Source organism: Cynara cardunculus (assembly GCF_001531365.2).
Source record: "Cynara cardunculus var. scolymus isolate 2C chromosome LG 15, CcrdV1, whole genome shotgun sequence".
NCBI classification, from domain to species: domain Eukaryota; kingdom Viridiplantae; phylum Streptophyta; class Magnoliopsida; order Asterales; family Asteraceae; genus Cynara; species Cynara cardunculus.
Window position 1 is genome coordinate 11,789,212 of NC_037542.1, and position 21,876 is coordinate 11,811,087.

Genomic DNA, 21,876 nt, shown 5'->3' on the forward strand with positions numbered 1-21,876 from the left:
TATATATATATATATATATATATATATATATATATATATATATATATATATATATATATATAACTTGTTAAATTTTTTGTGTGGTTTTTATATACAGGCAGTTGGATGTTTGGAAACTTATAGTCTAGGCAGTAATCATGATCAGATATCCTTGAACAACGTTATTGGGTGACAAAATCATTAAAATTTGAAACTTGTTTTCATGTCTGATAGAAAATTAAGGATGATAAGATTGCAGGATCTTTGTAGGTTGAAAGAGTGCAGTGAATGATAAGGAGATGACAACTTCCAAGGAGTTGTTAAGAGAGAAAGACAGCAGATTATGGAGGGTTTTCGTGTATATGAAGGAATTTGTGAATAACCTAACCTACTACTAAAGCGATATGATGGAACAGATTAATCAACTTGGTCTGATGACTAAATAGTCAAAGCAAATTACAAGTTGATGACATACCCAAAGGGTCATTCAAGCTGTATAATTTATTGTATATATGCTAAATGTAAGATTTAGATCACGAAAGCAACCGTATTACTTTTTTTGAGCAGAGGTCGGGATGAACCAGACCTACTTTCAAGCAAGATTTATTGGGTTCAATTTTGGATTGGGTCCAACCAGACCTACACCCTCGGCCATGGGTTTTGATTCTTGGGCATCCACAAATTCTTTGACGATTCCATGTTCTGATGAAAGACATCAAGGAGCGAATCTGACATACCATTTAAGATGTGTCCATGACATATACATCATTTGCCCACTACTTCTATTTCGCGTCTCCTTTGCGGGCTCGTGGTCTTCGGCCTCGGGCATGGGATACTCAGATGAAACTTTCATGGCATAGATACATGAGACGAGCCACTCGGTCAATCCTACCAGTTCCTTGAGAAAAAGCCTGCGGTGATCAGCTTGACTAAGAACACAGTGCATATTACAGCACAAAACGAAGATCATTATTTGATGCAAAAGTGTATGGTGTGTACGGGAACTTGAAATTCAAACCAACAGTTGCTTATTGTAGTTAGCGGCCCTAATTCTGGACAAATGACATGGTGTATAAATGGTTACAACAATTATATATATCAAGGTTCGGTTGCTAATGAGGATGCCTGCAACAAGTCCAGGGTTGTAGAATGCGCAAACTCTGGTGGGAGAGTGATTAGAGGTTCGTCTCCACACAGCTTTTGTACTGCCATTCCAAGCGTATAGCCTAATGCACGTCCAACTGGGACTGCCACAGCATTACCCACTTGTCGGTATCTGCAAATTAACAACACCAACACAACATCAATCCGGGGAAAACCAACACAATAATTAATTAATTTAGCAACAAAATCACAAAATCCTTCTTCATTCTCAGCAATCTTATACCAAACCAAACCACCCATAAAATCCATTCGGAAGTAGCTAGGAAACAGTCATCATCCTATAAGATCTCTTTATTGTCTTCATTCAAGGGTAAGTAACGGATTGACACTCAAAAAGGTCAAATTTGGACTTCTTTAGTCCCACGAAAATTGCAATTGTTGCACACTATATAAGAGAAATCTTTGACTATCATCAACCAAAATTCTTAAATACTCCTGCAAAATAGAGGAATCTTATGCACCTAAATTACCAAACAAGCAATTTCTTATTATGAGTTACCAAACAAGAAAATCTTACAACTTCCATCAGACATCTAAAAAAGAAAAAGTGTCACAGTGTTCATTAGGGCTGTAAACGAATCGAACGTTCAGCGCAACGTTCGTGAACCGTTCGGCTGGAAGTTCGTTTATGTTCGTTTATTTAATAAATGAACGAACATGAACAATTTTTTTGTTCGTTTAGTTAAACGAACGAACATGAACAAGAGTCTCGTTTGTTCATTTATGTTCGTGAACGTTCGTTCATTTACCGTTCGTTCACGTTCGTTTATGTTCGTTCGTTTATGTTCGTTTATAAATTAAATTTAATATATAATCTTTTATTTATTTACTTTGAATTCAAATAATATTCGTTTATGTTCGTTTAGCTTGTTCATTTATGTTCGTTTAGCCCGTTCGTTTATGTTCGTTTAGCATGTTAACGAACGAACATAATTGAACACGAACACACCTTATTTCTAAACGAACGAACACGAACACAAAGATTTTCGTTCGTTTATCGTTCGTGTTCGTTCGTTTGTTCGGTTAAGTTAAACGAACGAACACGAACAAGCCTCCGTTCATGTTCGTTCGGTTCGTTTACAGCCCTAGTGTTCGTCCCTACAATAAAATATCAACGTGTTTTCAACATTAGTAACCACTACAATTGGTTTCAGCTTTCAACGAAAACAAGTATAGTTGCAGAAATCCACATAAAACAATATACTTGGAACATACCATCATTGGTAAATAAAATAAAACCATAGTAGATGCAGAAATTGCTGAAAATATGTTCCTGTTTCCCAAGTATAGTATGATTTCAGGGATTTCTACAGCTACAATGGTTTTTCTGTTTACTTACTTAAAGCCAAATGCAAAGATTACAAAGGTTAATCACTCAAATATCAAAGAGAAAAAAATACTTCATAGTGATATCAAAATATGGCCTGTAAAACAGGAGGTTGAGGAGTGAAGGCCCATGAACCATGGCAATAGAAAGTTGGAACTAATGAACTCATTTTTTAGGATGAAGGGAGTTGATCATCAATGATAATGAATGCATACCTTTCATTTACAGTACCACATAATGCATAGAAGTCGGGAAAGCCTTGCAATCTTGCATTCTCACGAATAGTCAGGACCCTATCTTGTTCTGGGTGTAGAACTGCCTGAAGTACAGCAAAATTAATACAGCACTGAAAATGGGTTTGTAACATTTGATGGTTGCATAAAGTTACCTCACAACGAAAATTTGGCGTACAAATCACGGTCGAAACCGTCTCATCCCACCATAACCGTGCAAAAGGTCTGCATTCCATCAAGGGGAAAAAAGTTCATGAAAGGCAAGAAACAGAACAAAAATTCAGAAAACTTAATTGGACAGAATATCTCACTTTGTAGACTTCCTTTCATGTAAATTTATTGCATAGTCAGGAACCTACAGAAACAAATAAATCAAAAAAAACAGATGTCTGTCATCACACTATTTTTTAACTCAAAATCATATTATGGAGAGTAATGATGAAAATATCAACTCAATCTGAACTCAATAAACCAAAGAAGAAAATGTAAAATCAAAATGAGACCAACTTCAAGTAAATCCCTATTTTTCATGTATAATGTAAAAAGTTTTTTTGATTTTGTTTTAGACTTTTATATTATCCACATCACAATTACCCAATGTTTTCCAGATGGCATCAGCTCCGCCTCTGGTGCCCTGCTTACAACATTATCATCATCAACAACAATGCCCGGGAGTTCTCTAAAATTTGCTCCCTAGAAAAGAACAATCATTAGAGAGAACGATAAGAAACGAAGTTGAAAAACCTAACACCATCATAATTCATACCAACCTTTCTTTTTGTGATTCGACAAACTCGCAAATAGTCATCCTCGTTTAATTGCAAAGGCCGGTGATCATGTAGTACAGACTTCTCTACTTCAGAGGAACTTCCAGAAGCAATGCCCAACATATCTGAAGCTCACAAGTAAGAAGTAAAGGTTGCCCAATCAGCCCTTATTTTTTTTAACATAACTCTGCATAAATTTGTTTCGTTGATGAGTCAGCTCACCTGATTTGGTAGCTCTAATGTATTTTTGGAACTCAGTTTCTGGAGCACTTCTATACATCATTTTATCACGAACTTCGGAGTTTGAGACCTTCATGACGAAGATTTGTAATTAGTATGCAAGAATCAGAAAAGGCATATAACAAGAGAGAGACGGCAAGAGTATAGACCAGTGGAAGATCAGAAATGGCATCTTTAAGAAGAACGGGTTTCTCAAGGTTCCGAAATTGCCCTTCATCATAAGCAACAACATTACGCTGTAATATGGAACTAAGTTAGCAAACACTTAATAAGCTTAACTCAAAACTTATGCAATTAACTACAATTAGCACCTCAAACCCACTTGCACCCCCATATTTGAAGACCACATCATGAGTAGGAAGAGGAAATGGCGGCAATTGCTGCATAGTAAAAATTGTCATGGTAACCACATCATAAAGAGTTTATACATTGTAGTTTATAGTAAGTAAGCACTTGCCTCATCAGAATGAGCACCCCAAAAGAATACACGCAAGCGGAATTGAGGAAGGCCATAACACCCGGCTGCCATAATCCCTAGCCTTACTTGGTAATAATCACGAACCAAACAACTTATTGCATATCTTGCAAGCCGACCATTTGCAAACCTCAATATGTCAACCACATTTTCCATTAGGATGTACTTTGGCCTCAGAAAGTTAATTATATCCATGAAGACTACAATTTGATAATTCTTTTCATCTTCCAAAGGAGATTCGAAATTCCTATGGCGATTAAAACCACTTATTCCTTGGCATGGAGGACCACCACAGATGATATCAACATCACCCTGCAACATAAAGACAATAACTCTCTCCATTACCAAACATAATGTGTTGCCTATATTAGTAAGGATTTCTTTGTACTAATTATACCGGACGAGGCAATTTGTTTGTCTTGATTCCCTTCTGGACAAACTCACGGATCTTTTCCTGGCAGTTGCTGAGCGATGAAATATAAAAATAAATTATCAAAAATGTAAGTAGGTGGCAATGTCTGTTCTGGAGCAAAATTGTTTACAACATATAAGAAGGATTACCTTAACTCCTTAATTGGCTCCCATGTATCATCACTTGGACCATACCCAGCCCAACGTACCTAAAAGTTATTTCCACAAACATATCTTCAGATCTATACTTCAGAACTTAAAAAGCAAGGGTACAACAACAAGAAGATAGATATATGATAGATAGGACAATTGACCCACCAGAAAACTCACTTTCATAAGCAACATGTAAACTGACAACACAATTTATTCTATTTTTTCTAATCATACCCCAACTTTCATGATCTAAAGTTTGTAGCCAACAAACACAAATGACAAAAGTAAAGAAGAAGCAATTTTATGGCCATAATATACTTGAAAATAAATTGTGTGGTATAGTACTGTAATCACATATGCAACCATGGAAAGATAAAAGTATATTTTGACCATACTAAAGCGTCTCTCCTACAGTGTATATAGTTGGAAAGTGCAGCAGACTGTGAAAAGAAAACCAACCATGGTGAAGGATGACTCTTAGGTGACATTGCTGATAACACAGAGGTAACTGCACAGTATTAGCTTCGAGAGTTAAACATTCATCTGTCCATAGAAAGTTTGCTGCCAGAGTATTCTACCCGGTAGGTATATTATGAGCGTACACGTGGGCTGACGCATTTCTCTAGCCAAGCCCCTATGCTAAGATACTAGCAATGCCTAAATTGTAATAACTTACAGCTAACATATCACACATCTAGTATATATATAAGAAAGCCAATGAGGGACTAATATTAGAGAGCACCATCCGGAATTTGCAGTGTTTGAGAAAAAAGATCAGAATTTGAAGAATAAACTCAAGCACAAAACACTACATAATATGCACACCTTAAATTTGAGCCCACGCTTGCTAGTACCATCAAGATCACTGTAACATATATCAACCAGTCTTTCAACTTCATATTCATCTTCTGGGACAATTTTTTTGGCCTTTGAAGGTTTGTCATCAGCTGATCCAGCAAATGTGGAATCATTCCCTTGCGTTTTCTCCTCCTTGACCATATACTTTTTGCAGAGTTTGTCCCACTCCTTTATAAGGTCGAGGAAGTCCTCAGCAGATTCGTTCCTAATCTGTAAAACAAGAATGCAAATTAGCAAATGCCTACAATTGCGATTTCAGGAAAGACGAAATGTTACTGACTTGTGTCTCTGGATGGTTCAACCTGAAGCTTTCACATGCATGTTGGTTGGCATCTACAGCCCATTTCTACATATTGAGAGCCAAATTCAAAGTGATCATTCTCCCATAAATTTCAAGGCAATGAAATATATTAACTCGTCATATCTTACCGTCGATAGATCCACGCCAGATAGCTTTGCTCCAAAACACAATCCTGTTGACATTCCACCGCAACCGGAATACATATCTAATAGCGATAACTCTAATTTGTGAGGTTTAAAACTGGTTAGCGTTCCATTTAGATTAGTCTTGCTTCCATTACTATGCATTTCCTTCTTATTGTGGGATGAGAACAAACAGCAATCATCTGAAGAAAAATCTGTCACATTCAAAACATCAGGTGCAGTTCTGGTACAATCCAAAAATGTTGCTATTTGCATGCTCATTAACCAGATCATGACCATAAGAGAATCATAATAAGCAGAAATAATGGAACAATAATAAAATAAACTGCCAGAACAATTAACATGCTGAGATAAATCATATATGAAGTGCTATCAATATGGAATAGTTTATTTAGCACATGGTATGTTGACAGGAGATTCATCAAGATCTTATACTATTGTATCGCAAGCCAGCTTAAGCTTGATTGCTTATATCACTTTGTGTGTGAAGGGGGTAATTCGCCGCTGGTAGAAGTTATCTGTACTTTCCGTAATTTCCTCTTTGTTTTTCTTAGTATCAGTTTTACACAGCACTTTTGCCACATTATCCAATGTTCTGAATTTGAAAGTGACACAAGCTACATGCTGTTGGGGTAAATCAAGTACAGCTGTACAAGCTAATTCTAGCTGCTCACTTTAGTGATTTGTACTATACTAGCATCTTGTTTATTAGAACTCTGTCTCTGTTGCTCCACTAATGGTATGGTACTTACAGTATGGGAAAATTTATTTCTTCAGTCATGAATAGGTGTAATGCATAAACAACAGTATAAGATTAGAAGTCCCATGATAAATTCATCTTCAATGGAGATAAAGGTTTGTTAATTTTTACTGGAAGTATGTTTATCTCTAAAATCCTCGTTTTTTCTTCTACAAGATGTTTTGATGATTGGTTTTTTCTCTCCATAAAGCCTTTACATATATATAAACAACTATGAGCACAGCAGAACCTAATCAGGGTGTATGCTTCTTTGTAATTGTTATTGGCGTGCTTATGAGATTGAGAACGTGTGTGAGTGAGTGACATGCATGCAGATGAGTGTGGTATGTTTATTTACGGGATTTGGATCTCAAAATGTAGAAAGATCTGATGGTTTTGATTCAGCCAAACAACTATATCATATGGAACACATAAAACATATTATGTTTATGAGGTGTACATCATTTAATACACTTTTATGTGCGTTGGACACTCTCCAAGATTATCTAATGTTGTTGGTATCCAAAATCCATATAGTCAGGAACCATGTTTTCACAAGAAAACCAAGGATGTAGAGATAGATTGCCATCTTGTTTATGTTCTGTGTACAACTAATCCTACATCTATCCCGCTTGTTTATATGCCGACCAAGTATCATGTATCAGCATTTTAATGGAACCATGAAGGAGACTTTATCGGTGGAAATTTCTGCTTGAATTGATATCTTTCTCCAACTTAAGCAGCAGTGTTTCCATTATGTCTCTTAGGCTCTTGTAACAGTTAAGTATGTATTTGTATGTTTCTTCGCGATTGAGCCCATCTTGTACATTATTTATATTGTGTTTTCACCAAGTAATAAACATAACATTGAAGCCTAATCCGTACACCTATCATGAGGCATTAAAATGACATTAAGCAGCTAAGTGAATCACTTACCATCTTTTATTGTACAATATGTGGAGTAATCTATGTTGTATTTCATGTCATAATAATAATCACATGCCGGAATAGACCTGAAGTCTACCTGCCAATAACAAGACAGGAATCCTCAATTGTTAGAGCAAGCTAGCGGAGATATTGAGAGGAACCTTTTGGTCGCTCACTTGGATATGATGACAATATTCAATTACAAGTTTTGAACATACACCAGGTACTATTTTGAGTACTTTTACTTTTGAGACAATGCAATCTAATGCGTTGTCATTCCTTAAGGTAGAATAGAACAACCGCTTCTTGTGATGAGATGCCGCTTCATCCTGTATTACCTAATAAAATATATAAAACCAGTTTAGCACCACAAGAAAATAGAAACTAAGAAGCATTTCGCCATGTGCCAGCAAGATACTTTTTACTGGTTCATGGTCTTCCCAAGATATGGAGAATCTGCTTTAATTACGTTGCAGATTTCCTTTCATAGAGATTAGCTACCCTGTTTGGAACTTATTTCTATGCTAAATAAAGGTCCAAAATAATCAAATTACTTGGAAAAAAGAATTTTAGATAGCAATGTTGTGGAAGCAACTTTCACATTATATATGGAAAGGTTCACTCAAATATTTTGATATATCTGAACTACTACTACAGGACAGGGTTAAGAAATGCCAATTTGATGCAAAATCAATAATCGTTGTCACAAGATTCAACCTGGCTTGGTTTCCCTGCCCGGATTTGATGCATCTTTCAAAGCACACAAAACCTAGTTTCTAGAAGTATGGCAAACACCAGAAATCCAAGGACATTCATAGAAAATGCTAAAATACTTGCTTTTGAAATTTCCTAAAGGCAAGGAGACTGTTTTTGCAAATTCAGAAAATTCAAGGACCAGTCCAAATTCCAAAAATACTCAAACTCCTCCATGTGCTCTAGCTATAAAGATCTTATTTTATAAGTCTCCTGTGCTGTAAGTTTGAAAATGTAGAAAACTAAAACTTCATTTCATCAACTTCAGAGCCCTTACAATTTAAATCTTGAAATAAGTGCTTACCAAAATCATCGTACTAAGAGTGAGCTATGATCACAGAACATGAATAACATTCAAAAACTAACTATGACACATTCAACGTTACGACTCTATATCAGCAATCCTAAACATGCCATCTTACACTCCTTGCTTTAGAAAAACCAAATGAGCCCAATATATCTGACATAGAAGTGGGGTAGGAGGTGTACAGATACCTGTCCTCTACGCCCAAAGAGTACCAACGGTTGTTTCCGGAAGACAGCTTGCCCGAAGAGTTCAAATGACTAGAAAAAAGGCAGCACCATAGAAAGAAAAGTAGGTACAAAGAAACATAGTGAAGGTAAGAGAACGACATAACTCCTGGTATATTTTAAGAGTCTGGTAGCCTATCTCCTGGCTCATTACCCTAACCCTCCCCCTACCATCTACATCAAGTCCCTTCCTCCCGTCTATGCTAGCTACAAGTCTACATCCTAGTCTGCTATGCTAATCTTGTGTCTCCAAGAACTCCTATCAGATGGCATGTCCTCTAAAATGCCTAAGGTTTCCATGTCTTTCCTCAATTGCTCATCCCACATCCTCCTCGGCATGCCGCTCCTCCTCTCCCCCTCGACCATCACACGCCGCCAGCTTTCTCCTTCAAGCATGTCCAAACCACCTTAGTATCCCCTCTCTCAACTTATTTGTGATAAGTGCAACTCCAACCTGCTCCGGGAAGATGTTGTTCGGTATCTTGTCAAAAGTAATGGACTTATACATGAAAAGGGATGCAACTAAGGAAGCAAGGAGGCTAGACTAAGGATCCTCTGGAAAAACCTGAGCGGAGAGGCAACAAAGGTATTTAAGGGAAGGGTTGGCCAGGAGGGAAGAAATGGATAGTTGTACGACACTGTGAAGACATGGAGTATAGTGACTACACCATTGGAGTTGTGGCCAAAGATATGCTTGGAGTATCATAACGAGGTACTAGGGATGACAAGGAGTCTTAGTGGTGGGATGAAGGCATACAAGCAAAGGTCAAAGAGAAACAAACGTGTTGTAAGGAGATTGCAGATAGGATCATCCTGAAGAATCTTCACAGAGAAGCAAGACAAGAGGCAAAAAGGTGGTTATACGGCAAATGATAAGGCATTTGAGGAGATGTACAAGAGGTTAGATATCAAAGAGGGGGAGGTTGGAATATGTAAGTTGGCGAAAGCCAAGGAGCAGAGGCGTCGGGACCTAGGGAATGTTAGGTATATTAAGGATGTGAATGAGGGGTGTTAGTATGAAAGGAGGACATTAAGGGAAGATGGCATAATTATTTTTGTAAGTTATTTAACGAGGCAAAGGAAAAGGAGAGTGTTGCATAGAGAGTTCTTGGTCATAATAGCTACATAATCAATGTATTTGTCGCAGAATTAGCAGAGGAAATGAAAAAGGCACAAAAGGAGATAGATAAGGGTAAGGGTAAGGCCATAGGCCCATACAATATCCCCATCAAGGTGAGGACTTGATTGGGGGAGATTGCATAGTGGTTGACGAAGCTCTATAATGTAACCCTTAGGATAGCCATGTGTGGCGCTTAGAGTGGTTGTGCCGCTATATACAAAGGCGGCATACACTATTGTACCGATTATCACGTTATAAAGCTACTTAGCCACGCCATAAAATTTTAGGAGCGTGTGATTGAGACCATGATGCGGCAGAATGGGGGTGTTGGAGAACCAATTTGGTTCATGCCGGGGAGGTTAACAACCGAGGCAATTCGCATCTTCGGACGCCTCGGAAAAGTATAGGGAGCATAGTAAGAACATGTACATGGTGTTCATAAATTTGGGGAAGGCATATGATGTACTAGACCCCACCTTCGGATGGGATTTACCAGGCTCGTTTGGTTTGGTTTGATTAATATAATAGCATGCTACGAGACGTGATTTAGAGGAGCTGGAAGAAAGAGGGGTACCATGGAGGTATGTCAAGGTAAAACAAGATATGTACAAGTAAGGAGAACTTGCTTCACGACCCTGATGGGTGAAATGGAGTATTTCTCGGAGGAATTAGGGCTACACCAAGCCCAATTCTATTTCACGTGATTTTGGACGAGATTTCCTAAGGGATCTAGAGGAGTATCCCATGGTGCATGTTCTTCATTGACGACATTGCGTTGGTAGCATAGTCGAGGGTAGAAATGAACTAGAGACTGGAATGGAGGGAGACATTGAAAACACAAGGCTTTCACATTGCTCGTTCCAAGACCACATATGGCATACCTATGGTACAACTTCAATAGGGAACGAAAGGAAGTTGAGAAGGATGTCAGAGACGAAGGGAGAGATGGAGGATGATGTAACATATAAGATAAAGACGGGGTGGCTAAAGTGGAGGAATGCCACTGGAGTAATTCCTGCTAAAACCACCTTTAAAAAGGCAAGTCATGGCGTGAGACATGTCTTTGACGCCGCATTAACCCTAGTAAATTTTGCAAGTAAGGGGTCTTCACATGACCAGCCTCTCTACATTTTAAAGTAGAGGCAAGGTCGCACACATCGTCCTTCCCCAATTTACCTCTGTGTGGGATATAATGGTTTTGTTTGGTTTCGTTTACTGGCTTGGCTTTAGGCATGGGAATTGGCCCCGACCCGTCGAAAAACCCGGTCCACCCTCCTCGGTCGGGGATGGGGATTCTCTGCTAAACCGGGTCTCGAGGACGGGGACGGGGATCCCCGTTTGGCTCAAACTGGGGATGGGGACGGGGACGGGGACAGGTATCGCACTCCCCGCCCCGTCGTACTCGTACGTATATATTACTTAATAAATTATATTATATATTATTTATTTCTATTAAATCGGTAAATGGTAATTTCTATTTCAATATATTTTGGAAATTACTAGATGTAGTTTTGGATATTACTCGATATGTTTTGGTACATGTGACGTTAATTTTTTTTAGATTAAATTTAGTTTCTTTTGGTTTTCGATTTATTAATTATTATATGATGATGTATATTTTTTGTATTAAATTAAATTCCTTTTGGTTTTATATTTATTAGAAAAATGTGAGATTTAAACATGCGTGGCGTCTCACACATTTGGTTTAAAAAAAAACTTACACAAACAGAAAAAAAAAATCCACGTTTCCCCGTTGGGTATCCCCCTTCCCCTTTGGGGAGGGAGATGGGGATGTGATCAAATTCCCCGGCGGGGATGGGTACGGGGGCGGGAACAAAGATGGGGGATCAGGGACGGGGACGAGATTGGGGTCCCCGCCCCATTACCATGCCTACTTGGCTTCTATTGATTTTCTTTTGTTTCCTTTGTTTTGGTCACTTTTCTACTTTGTCTGCTATGAATATTCTTCATGTGATCTGTTCTCAATTGGAGTACTTGGCATCTATCCTACAAATTTAGGAGGAGTCATTAATAAACAAAACTAGGCCAAATTAGGTCAGAATTTGGCATGGTAGCCACAAGCTATCAGTTTCCCATTGTACTACAAATTCAATTTTGTTTAGGAATATACGTCGTTTGGGAATGAACTTTTCATATCCTAACCCTAAACTACTGGTTCACAACGACTTATCCACGAATAGACACTAATGTAAGCATAAAATGAAATGGGAGAGTATATAAAAAGTATCCCCACCGTATCTTCAGCTCTGAAAAACCATTGAATTCGGAAAAAATCTTTGCTGTCATTTGTTTTAAAAAATTCAAGTATCCTACCAACATGATTGTGGCCATCTTCTTCACCCTAAAAAAAACAATGAGCAACCATGTTATTTCTTGTGTTTTTAAACATAAATGGATTGTGAGCACTTTAGGTTCCATATAATGAGAACCAGAAAATGATAAAGTGGTGCCAAACATTGGCTTCAAAACAAAGTGATATGTCAAAAACTTCTACAAGTTCCTTTGAGAAGTATAATTCATTGCAACAAAAGTGGTTTACGGCATCGGTGATGGGCTGATATAGCGATGTTGGTTTATACGGGAGGTTATTCTAAGGTTATGCAGATTCAGTGACAGCTCCAATACCATGTAAATATGGTAAAGTATGCCTTCTCCATTGATGAATAAATGAGTATATGCAGAAAGTACGTGGGCCTCAGGCCGACTTGGGGAACTAGAAAACCAAACCCTAATGCCGACTTTATACAATATATAACATAATGGAACTGTAATGGATGGCAGCATTCTAGTCTTCCTTACTTTTGTTAAGGCTAACTATCAATATACCATTCTACACGACACGGGCAGCAACGTAAGAAACTAACGTTAGTAATAGTATCATTGCTTAAGCAATCCAACAAGGCAAATGGAACACCCTAGTTTCATATTTGTTAAATTACAATGTAAGCCTTGAATACAAATATTATGAGCAATTTAAGTACTCTAAAAAGGTCCCAGCAGCTGTAGCATCTATTAAATTATTATATTTTCAAGGCAAGTAGCTTACAAGTAGTCTACAAGTAGCTTACAAGGAAAACATGAGAAATCAAATCTAAAGTGATGAGTTATAAGGGCTAGAAGTATGTCTTGGCAAGTTATTTGATGACTAAGCAAGACTACTAAGCATGACAAATCAAGTCTAGTAAGCATGACAAAGTAGTAAGCATGACAAAGCAAGCTAGTTATGAGTTATTAAGGCTAGAAGCATGTGTTGGCAAAATTCATGATGACAAGCAAGAGCTAGAAGCATGATGTGTCCAGATTCCTTTATATTAAACATGATGTGGCACCATTCGTTTATATCAAACATGATGTGTCAAGATTCGTTTATATTAAACATGATGTGTCAAGATTCTTTTATCTTAAGCATGAGGCATTAAACTTTCACAAGAATACAACCATGAGAGCAAGAAGAACAAGTAGTTAATGCATTGTAATCACCTATAAATAGTGGTTGAAGTGTCACCATTGGTTCCATACCAAAAATAAGAAATCTCTCTCTTTCTACCTAATCAAGCTTGAAGAAAGGACTTAAAGGGAAAAGCTAGGCAAAATCAAGGTGAGTACATTATGAGATTGATTGATATACATATATACTATATAAATGTATTTTATGGATTATAAAGAAATTGATAAGATGATTTTGCATATTTGCTTTACACAAAATGAGTATACGTTTATATAGCCAAGATATATGTATGATGGCATGTTATGATGTGTTTTACACATTACACATAAGGCATGAAAGTTTTTACATGTTATGTATGACCATAAATATCCAATGTACGGGATAGTACAAAAAGGGACGTCTTGCAAACGGACCTTATGGGGCAGCCTTTATGGACCCGGGGGTTAGCGAACCTCAAGACAAGTATGGCATACTTACATGTTTCAAGTGAGATCTCAAAAGAATGTTTATGCATGATAAAAATATTATTTTTATGCATGATAAAAAGAGTATTTTTATGCATGATAAAGAGTTTTAGTGAATTATTATTCACAAAGTGTTAAGTATCATGAAAATTGTTTATTCATGAAACCGTAACTACTCACAAAGCTTCTAGCTTACGTATCTCATGTATGTATTTGAGGAAAGGAGTAAAGAAGATTTGCATGAAGTAGTATGTTATCAATCAATAGCAAGTTATATTGTATTATAAGCTATTGAGTTACATTTCCTCTAGTATTTCATCTTTGATGTAATTATAAGCTAAGTTATAAATAAAGTTAAATTTCAAGTTCATATTCAAGACTTACTAGGGTAAATAAGAAAGCAACGGCAACCGATATAGGATTTGGGTCGTTACAGTAAAGGCATGCCAAGCAGTCAAGCACAAAGAGCTTGCTAGATAGGGTAAAGAATAGTACATTAGGTAACTCCATCGACATAATGTGTATGAGTGTAACATTCAACCAACTATATCTCTTCCAAACAAAACTCCATGTCCAAACACCAAAGCATGGCAACATCAAATATTGTCTAAAATGCATCGGGAGCCTAGAAGAAGGAAAAATCTATATATAGTTGAGTAACGATGTTGGTTCAACATCAAATAAGGTGACCCTAGGGAAGATGATCCTTTGAGTCTCAAACTTGAGCAAAAGCGGATAACTGATCACGTTATATAGTTGCTACTTTTCGTCATCCCTTATGTTTCCTTTAATGAAAACTAAGGAAATATGTACTTGATAATAATGGATATATCTCATAGTGTTTTGGCTTGAGCTGGTGATAACATTTATGTGGGTCTACCTAGGCAGGCTGAGCTAAACACTTTGAAATTTGAGGATATGTTATTTAATGTAGCCAGCCCAGGTCGTTGCTAACATGTAGGTTGACCATGTAGTGAACCTAATCTGTATGCATTTTTGCCACAAAACCAACTATAGTGGGAACACACAGTTTGATACCCAAACCTAAAGCAATAGCATGACATCAAAGTTTATTTAGACAAGTGGAGGAAGAAGGAAAACTTCACCTTCACACATGCACAATCACCAAGATCAAAGACATGCGTCTCAACCTTAGCTTGTAAATAATGACATTTCACATTCGCAATCAACTTGTCATCATCATCTTTGCTGCATCATAAATAATCAATTAAAAAAAAAAAACATGTCTGAAACTGCACATGAGATTAACTGCACCACTAGAGTGACTACTAACTTGGTTTCTGCGAAGCATCCTTTGTGTTTGAGTCCCTACATGATTCCAGACATGTGACCGTTAATCAGATTAACGATTACGACTAAGCAAAACAAGCTCCTGTCAATTGCTGTAACAGGTACTTTGTCAATGCTTAATTTATTGAAATTCCACAAGAAAATAAATCAGCAAGTAAATAAGCTTAATTCTCGGTATTAACATTTATAAGAACATCTTTTGCCAATGTTACAGAAGGAAAAAGGAGAAAGCAGTCTCAGACCAGCAAACCAAACACAAACAATAATTCTTTTCAGGGCAAACCTACAGCTACCATCAAATCTACCACCAAACTCACCATCATTTTCTTTTCAGGGTAATGCACATTCTCTCTCTCTCTCTCTCTCTTCATAATTACATTCTCTCTTTCAAAAAGGAAAAATTGTGAGTTTGATGGTAAGTTTGGTGGTCTTTGAATATTTACTCTTCTTTTCAGTACAGACCCAATGTAAGGGTAACAAGTGTAAAGTATAATCGTGAAAAGGGGGAAAGGTTTTGTGTGATTAAAACAAAAGGTTGGTTACTTCTGTTAGGAGGTTGCTATGTCAGTTGTAGTGGGAAGGGCATGGTTTAGTTATGTTAGGAGGTTGATTAAATACTTACCTTACCAATTATTATCATTATGGATCATGGATGAATGCCGTAAAATTCTCTCCTCTCTATCCCGTTGTTTTTTCCACATTGGAACCCATTATAAGTCGAGACATCTTGAAAGAAAGAATTCACAATCGGCTATCATAAATCCAGTAACTTATAGATTCACATGATAAAAGATCTGATGGCAAGATAGAGAAATATCTGATCACAGGATTGAGCAAGCAGAGTGGAGGTGTTAATAGCTCAACATCCTCAAAAAGGAGAGGATGCCACGCCTGACTCTGTTTTAGGCAACTTTAGTGTAGTTGAACATGAAATTTTAGTGTAGCGATAATGGAAACATTGGGTTAAGAGGTCAGTTATAATGGGAATGCAAGAGTGGGGGCCTGCAACTTTAAGGAAAGTTATTCATTTGGTTAACAGGGCAAAAATGACAAAAGGGAAGTAGATTGTTGGGAGTAAGCAAGAAGGGCTATCACAATGGCTCCTTCTTTGTTTGCGTCACAGAAGGCCTGAACAAATCTGATCTAAGGTATCCCTCATGTTCCAGGAAAAAGAGAAGTGCCCATTCGTTATCATCACCACGATCGGGCACCCTACTAAATATAAGGACCTCCATAACCGAGAGGACCTGATTGGGCTCTAGGTTAAGATCAACTAACCATGTTCATGAGTGAGATTTCCCAATCCAAGCATCCACACCAGAACATGAGCTTTAACATTATTCATAGCTCCATTATATACATCGACATGAATGGATTCCCACAACAAATGCCCTCAGACGTCCTAACATCTATTCAGTAAGAGTGAGGACCAACTTCCAATAACTCTTTCAAAACCACAAAACTCGACCAGCCGCATTAAGTTTCATAATTGGTAAAGTGATAATGGGGATCCTAGTCAGGTATGTGTACTATCGAGTGAATGCATCCTCAAAGTCGTCAGCTTCACCAAACTTGCATAGTTGAGGTCTTCAACACCATCTAGCAAAAGAAACCATCAAGGAAGAACCCTGAAGCTACTCAATAATATCAAGATTCACCATAGGATCTGGCATTCCAAGATTCATGGAGGTGGGCCTCGTAAAAAACTCAGGATGTTGAATTTTGGAGTTTAGACTCAAGATCAGTCATAGCTTTGCATGCAATTACAGAGTACTAACAAACACACATACCTTACACTCGTAACGCCAAGGCCATCTCCGTCGAGCCTCTTCATCGGAAACTGGATCGCCGATCAAGAAAGGGGCATCATTGGGTGAAGACGGAAAGGAGTCAGAAGGTGAAGTCGTCCTAAGCTTCTTCTGCTTCGGACATTTGTTAAAATCTACAGAACTATCCTTGCCGTCTTTACTACAGTTAAGTAATCTCGGGGAGCGTCGGCGTGAAATTTGACCGAAATGTAGAGCTGGAGAATCATAATTGGCTGTTATAGAAGATGGCTGTGAAGATGACGGCGCCATTGGAGGCTTTGAGGGTGGACAGGAACCAGAACCCTCGCCGGTGCCGGCACTGTTCACCATCTTTGACTTTATGGAGAAATCCGAAATTCAGAGAGGCGCGTTGCCGTTTATCAATTTTGACCCTGCTTTTTTATTCAAATATTATTTATTTTTTTAACCGAGCATTTCCGGTTCAGTAGTTGACGTCCATCGACTAACGGGTTCGAATGTGCTCATACACATGTGATTCCAATCTTAACACGGAGGTGAGCAATGAAGGGTGGGTGTTATTATCTTGAATATTTGACCAAAAATTAAAATGTTGTTCCCATAAATAATCGAAAGTATTAAAATACGGTGCATTACAACCAAAACCTTCCATCAGGGTGATAGAAAAAACCAATGAAAAACTAAACTTGGAAATACGTCAATCCTCGACAACGGTGCCAAAAATTTGGTAGCGGAAAAACGTGTATATCCACATAGTGGGCACAATGTTCTCACAGTAGCGATGGAAGCATACACCGACACTATGATCGTTACAAGTAATACAGTGTAAAAATATCGAAATCGTATCAACAATGATCGACTTCAGAGTATCAGGTAGTAGGTTGATAATACAATAATTTTAATTAGGGTTTAGAGGAGAAGAAAATATATTTGAGTGAGTTTGAAGATTTTCACAATGAAATAAAAACAAGTAATTAAAAATGGGTATGGATGTAAATGTCACCTAAATGATCAATAGTAACAATATAGTCAAGAAGAACTTCCACAAATAGTGCCCAGAGTCTTCCCACGATGGGCACACGGTGGGTACATTTTACAATTCAACAAACCCATAAATGATGCACATAACCATAAAACATCATCAACAACTCCAAATAAAAAAAATTAATTAATAAAAAGGAAGAAACGTGAACACATGAAGAGGAAACACAACTAAAATGAAAGAAAATGCACACAAATGATGTGTAAATAATGCTCAAAGTGAGAGTTATCATCCATCACCGTTGTTGGCCCCTGTCATCGATCTCACTCTTTTTGAATTTTTTTTTTTATTCTCCATCTTTTCAATATGTCTATATGTGTTCCATTATTCTTTTTGTAAAGAGGTGGAATAAAAAAACATATTGGAGATCAATGATAGGGGTCAATGGCGACAATGAATAGTAGAGAGAACAGACAACAATGGGGTGATAAGGATGGGCAAGGGGAAATGATGATGTTGTGTGCGAAGGTTTGCATGGCGTAGGGTTTGGGAATGATCAAACTTATTTATGTTTTTTTAGTTTAAAAACGTTGTTAGTCGGTTAAGTGTAACTTTTTTTGGGTTCAAAGAATGTAGATGAATAATTTTTAAAAGTTCAATAGTTATTTATTAGAAAAAATGTCCAGTGACTTAATCATTCGAAATGAGAAAATAGTCCAGGGACTTAATCCTTCAAAATGAGAAAGATCAATGATTTTTCATTCAAAATGAGAAAGTTTAACGGTTTTTCATTCAAAAAAATTAGGGACTAAACCATTCGAAATTGGTATAAAAAACTAACAATTCTAACTTTCTACAAACTCCCCACTTAAACTTATGACATTCTCGTCAGGCCTACCCAAAATCTTTCTCGGCTCTAATAGCATTTGTAATACCCAAAGCCCTTGTCCATAATCTTTCTTGGCTCTAATACCATTTGTAACACCCCAAAGCTCAAAGCACGATCCAATGATTTTGAATTCAACTTAAAACAATTGTGAAAATTATTAGTATCCCACTGCTTGAAGCATATAAGCAACTAACAATTTTCACTTTATATCCATGTGGAACGAGTTATTACAAAAGGAAAGTTAGTTGGCTTTTTTTGAACTTTTCCCTATTTTTTATGGATTTTCATACAACTAACAATTATGATTACTATTTTAAGACAAGGTTCAATCATTAGAAACTTAGAAGTTGGTTGGTTGGTTTTTCATTAACTAGTGATGTACCCGTGCGATGCAGCGCGGGTGAGTCACAATTCTGAAACATTAGTTTAGCCTTGAATCATGAGTTTGTGTGGTTATTTTACAAGTCAACTAATATATAAAGTTTAAGGTTAATATGGTGTATTAGCAAGATCGAATGGAAAAATAAAGTTGAAGGTCATATTATGGTTTTGTCAATAATAACTAAGGTGAAACTGCAAGAAAACATTATTGGTGAAATAATAAGCCAACTTCCTGAAACACCGTACAAACCATAAGATTATAGAAGTTCATAAAATGTAAACTACACTAAATAACAGATCAATCGTCACATTAGTGACCCATTGACCTGGTTAGTCTCGAACTCTAAAATACATAAATATCATTTAGATGAAATATAAAGCATGTTCTTTACACCAATGAAAAGCAGGAGCACCTATAGGTAAGAAGAACTGGTATTGCAATACTTGAGTATTACCCACCTCCGAACAATCGAGACACCATGCCTTTTTCCTCATTTAAGCTTTCCCTCTCTTCCCTGTTCACTTACATACCTTTTTCCGATGGGGTAGCGACGAGGGACCGTTAGAAGAGGGGGGAGTTCGACTAGTGGAGAGTGAAAGAGATTTCTATGAGAGAATGAGAGATGATTCAGGGCGAGAGAGAGATTCCCCAAGAGGGTGACTGGGAGTTTTTGTCGGCTTGGTGGGGGAAAGAGGAGAGTCGGTGAGCGAGATAGAAATAGTTCGGGGAGGCAAGCTGAAGAAAGGGGAGGCGAGAGAGAGATCGGGAAGGCAAGCCGAAGAGAGGGAACGCGCGAGAGAGAGAGAGAGAGAGAGAGAGTGTGTGTGTGTGTGTGTGGTGAGCAGTGTTCGGAGAGGCAAGCCGAAGAGAGGGGAGGCAGGAGGGAGGATCGGTGAGAGAGAGATCAAAGCCAGTGAGTGGAGAGATGGGATAGTGGTGGGTTTCGGGTAGGGGAATTCGAGGATAGAGGCCGAATAGGGTAAAATGGTCATTTCTGGTAATAAAATTCATTTACTCAATATTTTTATCAAACACTACAAAAAAATAGACTAAGGGTAAAATAGTCATTTTTAACATTCAGACAATTTATTCAGCATGACAACCGAACAATAACTTATCTGTTATCATACTGACAACTTTATCAATACAGACATTTTTATCCATACAGTCATAATAGAAAACGAACCGAACAGCACCGTAGTTCTAGTTTGATAATGATAAAAGGAGAAACATTTAATAAAATATATGGGAAAAAACAAAAAGTATTAAAAAGCCAAAAAAATAAAAAGGGTAAATTACAATTTTGGTCCATGTATTTTTTTTAATTGGATAAAAGTCAAAATAATTGGTAAAAAATTAAAATATCCCTCATCTAACGAGTTTTTCTAACAACCATTAGAGGCAGAGACCAAATCCGATTCTTTTTGCATACCACAATAGCGAAACTGTAATTCTAAAACTATAAAGACTAAAAGTGTTACAAACAATGAATCACGGGGACCAAATTTACTCTAATTTCTATTTGGGTAACTTACCTCTAGAATTATCATTTTGGTATTTAATATGTAACATCTTAAACATTTAAGTACTTGAGAAACTGGTTTAACTATCAACCAATTACGATCTTGATATGTCAGATAATGTGTCATACAACTCAATGTTATCTGTTGATGTGGCTATCGAATGTATATTTTTTATTTAAAATTCATTCAAAAATAGCTATTTTCATTTTTATTTGAATTTCTTTAATTTAAGAACTCTATTTAATTTATCAAGAAGACAAGAACCATAATTTGTCATCAAAGACCTTGATTAAATTTCTATAATTTAAGTTTATCATCAAGAACCTTTCTTCTTCTTCTTACTTGCTTGTTCCAAACTTTATTTTTCATAGTTCTTCTCCCGTACATTGCACATCTGGGTTTTTTAATCATTGGGATGTGCTTAGAAAGAAAAAAGAAGATGTTTTGACATGGGTAAGGTTTTATGGGTTTTCAGCCTAAATTTTCTTATTGAAATCAACATCGAAAATTGGTTTTTGATTCAAATCGGATTTGAAATCTTTGAGATTGGATTCAGAAAATGGTCTTCTGACTAGAGTCGGTATCGAAATGGAAGATTGAAACGATTCGGTGGTTAGAATTTTCAGGGTTTTGACCAAAGTTTTCACGAGCTTAGGTGTTTCTTCTTCAAACGAGGATTAGGATATTTCAAAATTAGGGGTTTTAAGTGGATTTTTCAGAGCATCAAAAAATTATTTAAATGGAAAACAAAATATACTTGCCCGAGTTTTTGGAACACCATTACAACGAAAGAGGAGGTTGATATAACAATTCTAATAAAATAATAAAAGATATTTTTAAAATGCAAAATTTTGTAGCATGAATATTTTAAAATCAACTTTATATTAAAAAAAACCATTTTATTTGTCACGTCAATAAAAAATATTGAGTTGTATGTCATATTATTTG

The 21,876-nt window shown here is 37.0% G+C and overlaps 1 protein-coding gene across 1 annotated transcript; it reads right to left on the reverse strand.

The window, feature by feature from the left end:
• Window positions 1-972: 972 nt before the first annotated feature.
• LOC112528538 (DNA (cytosine-5)-methyltransferase CMT2-like) lies at window positions 973-17,503 on the reverse strand. Its single transcript, XM_025139564.1, has 21 exons — window positions 17,156-17,503; window positions 15,349-15,383; window positions 15,161-15,263; window positions 12,376-12,483; window positions 7,936-8,055; window positions 7,727-7,814; window positions 6,037-6,245; window positions 5,888-5,953; window positions 5,575-5,817; window positions 4,747-4,805; window positions 4,583-4,649; window positions 4,168-4,497; window positions 4,022-4,090; window positions 3,860-3,946; window positions 3,693-3,780; window positions 3,474-3,595; window positions 3,298-3,396; window positions 3,015-3,058; window positions 2,859-2,928; window positions 2,686-2,789; window positions 973-1,255 (listed from the first exon to the last, which is right to left on the reverse strand). Exons 1-21 carry the CDS (start codon window positions 17,501-17,503, stop codon window positions 1,078-1,080), a joined length of 2,637 nt encoding a protein of 878 aa, XP_024995332.1. The 3' UTR covers window positions 973-1,077.
• Window positions 17,504-21,876: the final 4,373 nt, after the last annotated feature.

Coding starts and splice junctions, on each gene's coding strand:
- LOC112528538 (XM_025139564.1), bottom strand. CDS start 17,503: ATGGTGAACAGTGCCGGCACCGGCGAGGGTTCTGGTTCCTGTCCACCC. Junction 4,498..4,582: donor CAAACAAATTGCCTCGTCCG/GTATAATTAGTA, acceptor TTTATGTTGCAG/GGTGATGTTGATATCATCTG. Junction 3,059..3,297: donor TGCCATCTGGAAAACATTGG/GTAATTGTGATG, acceptor TTGTTTCTGTAG/GTTCCTGACTATGCAATAAA.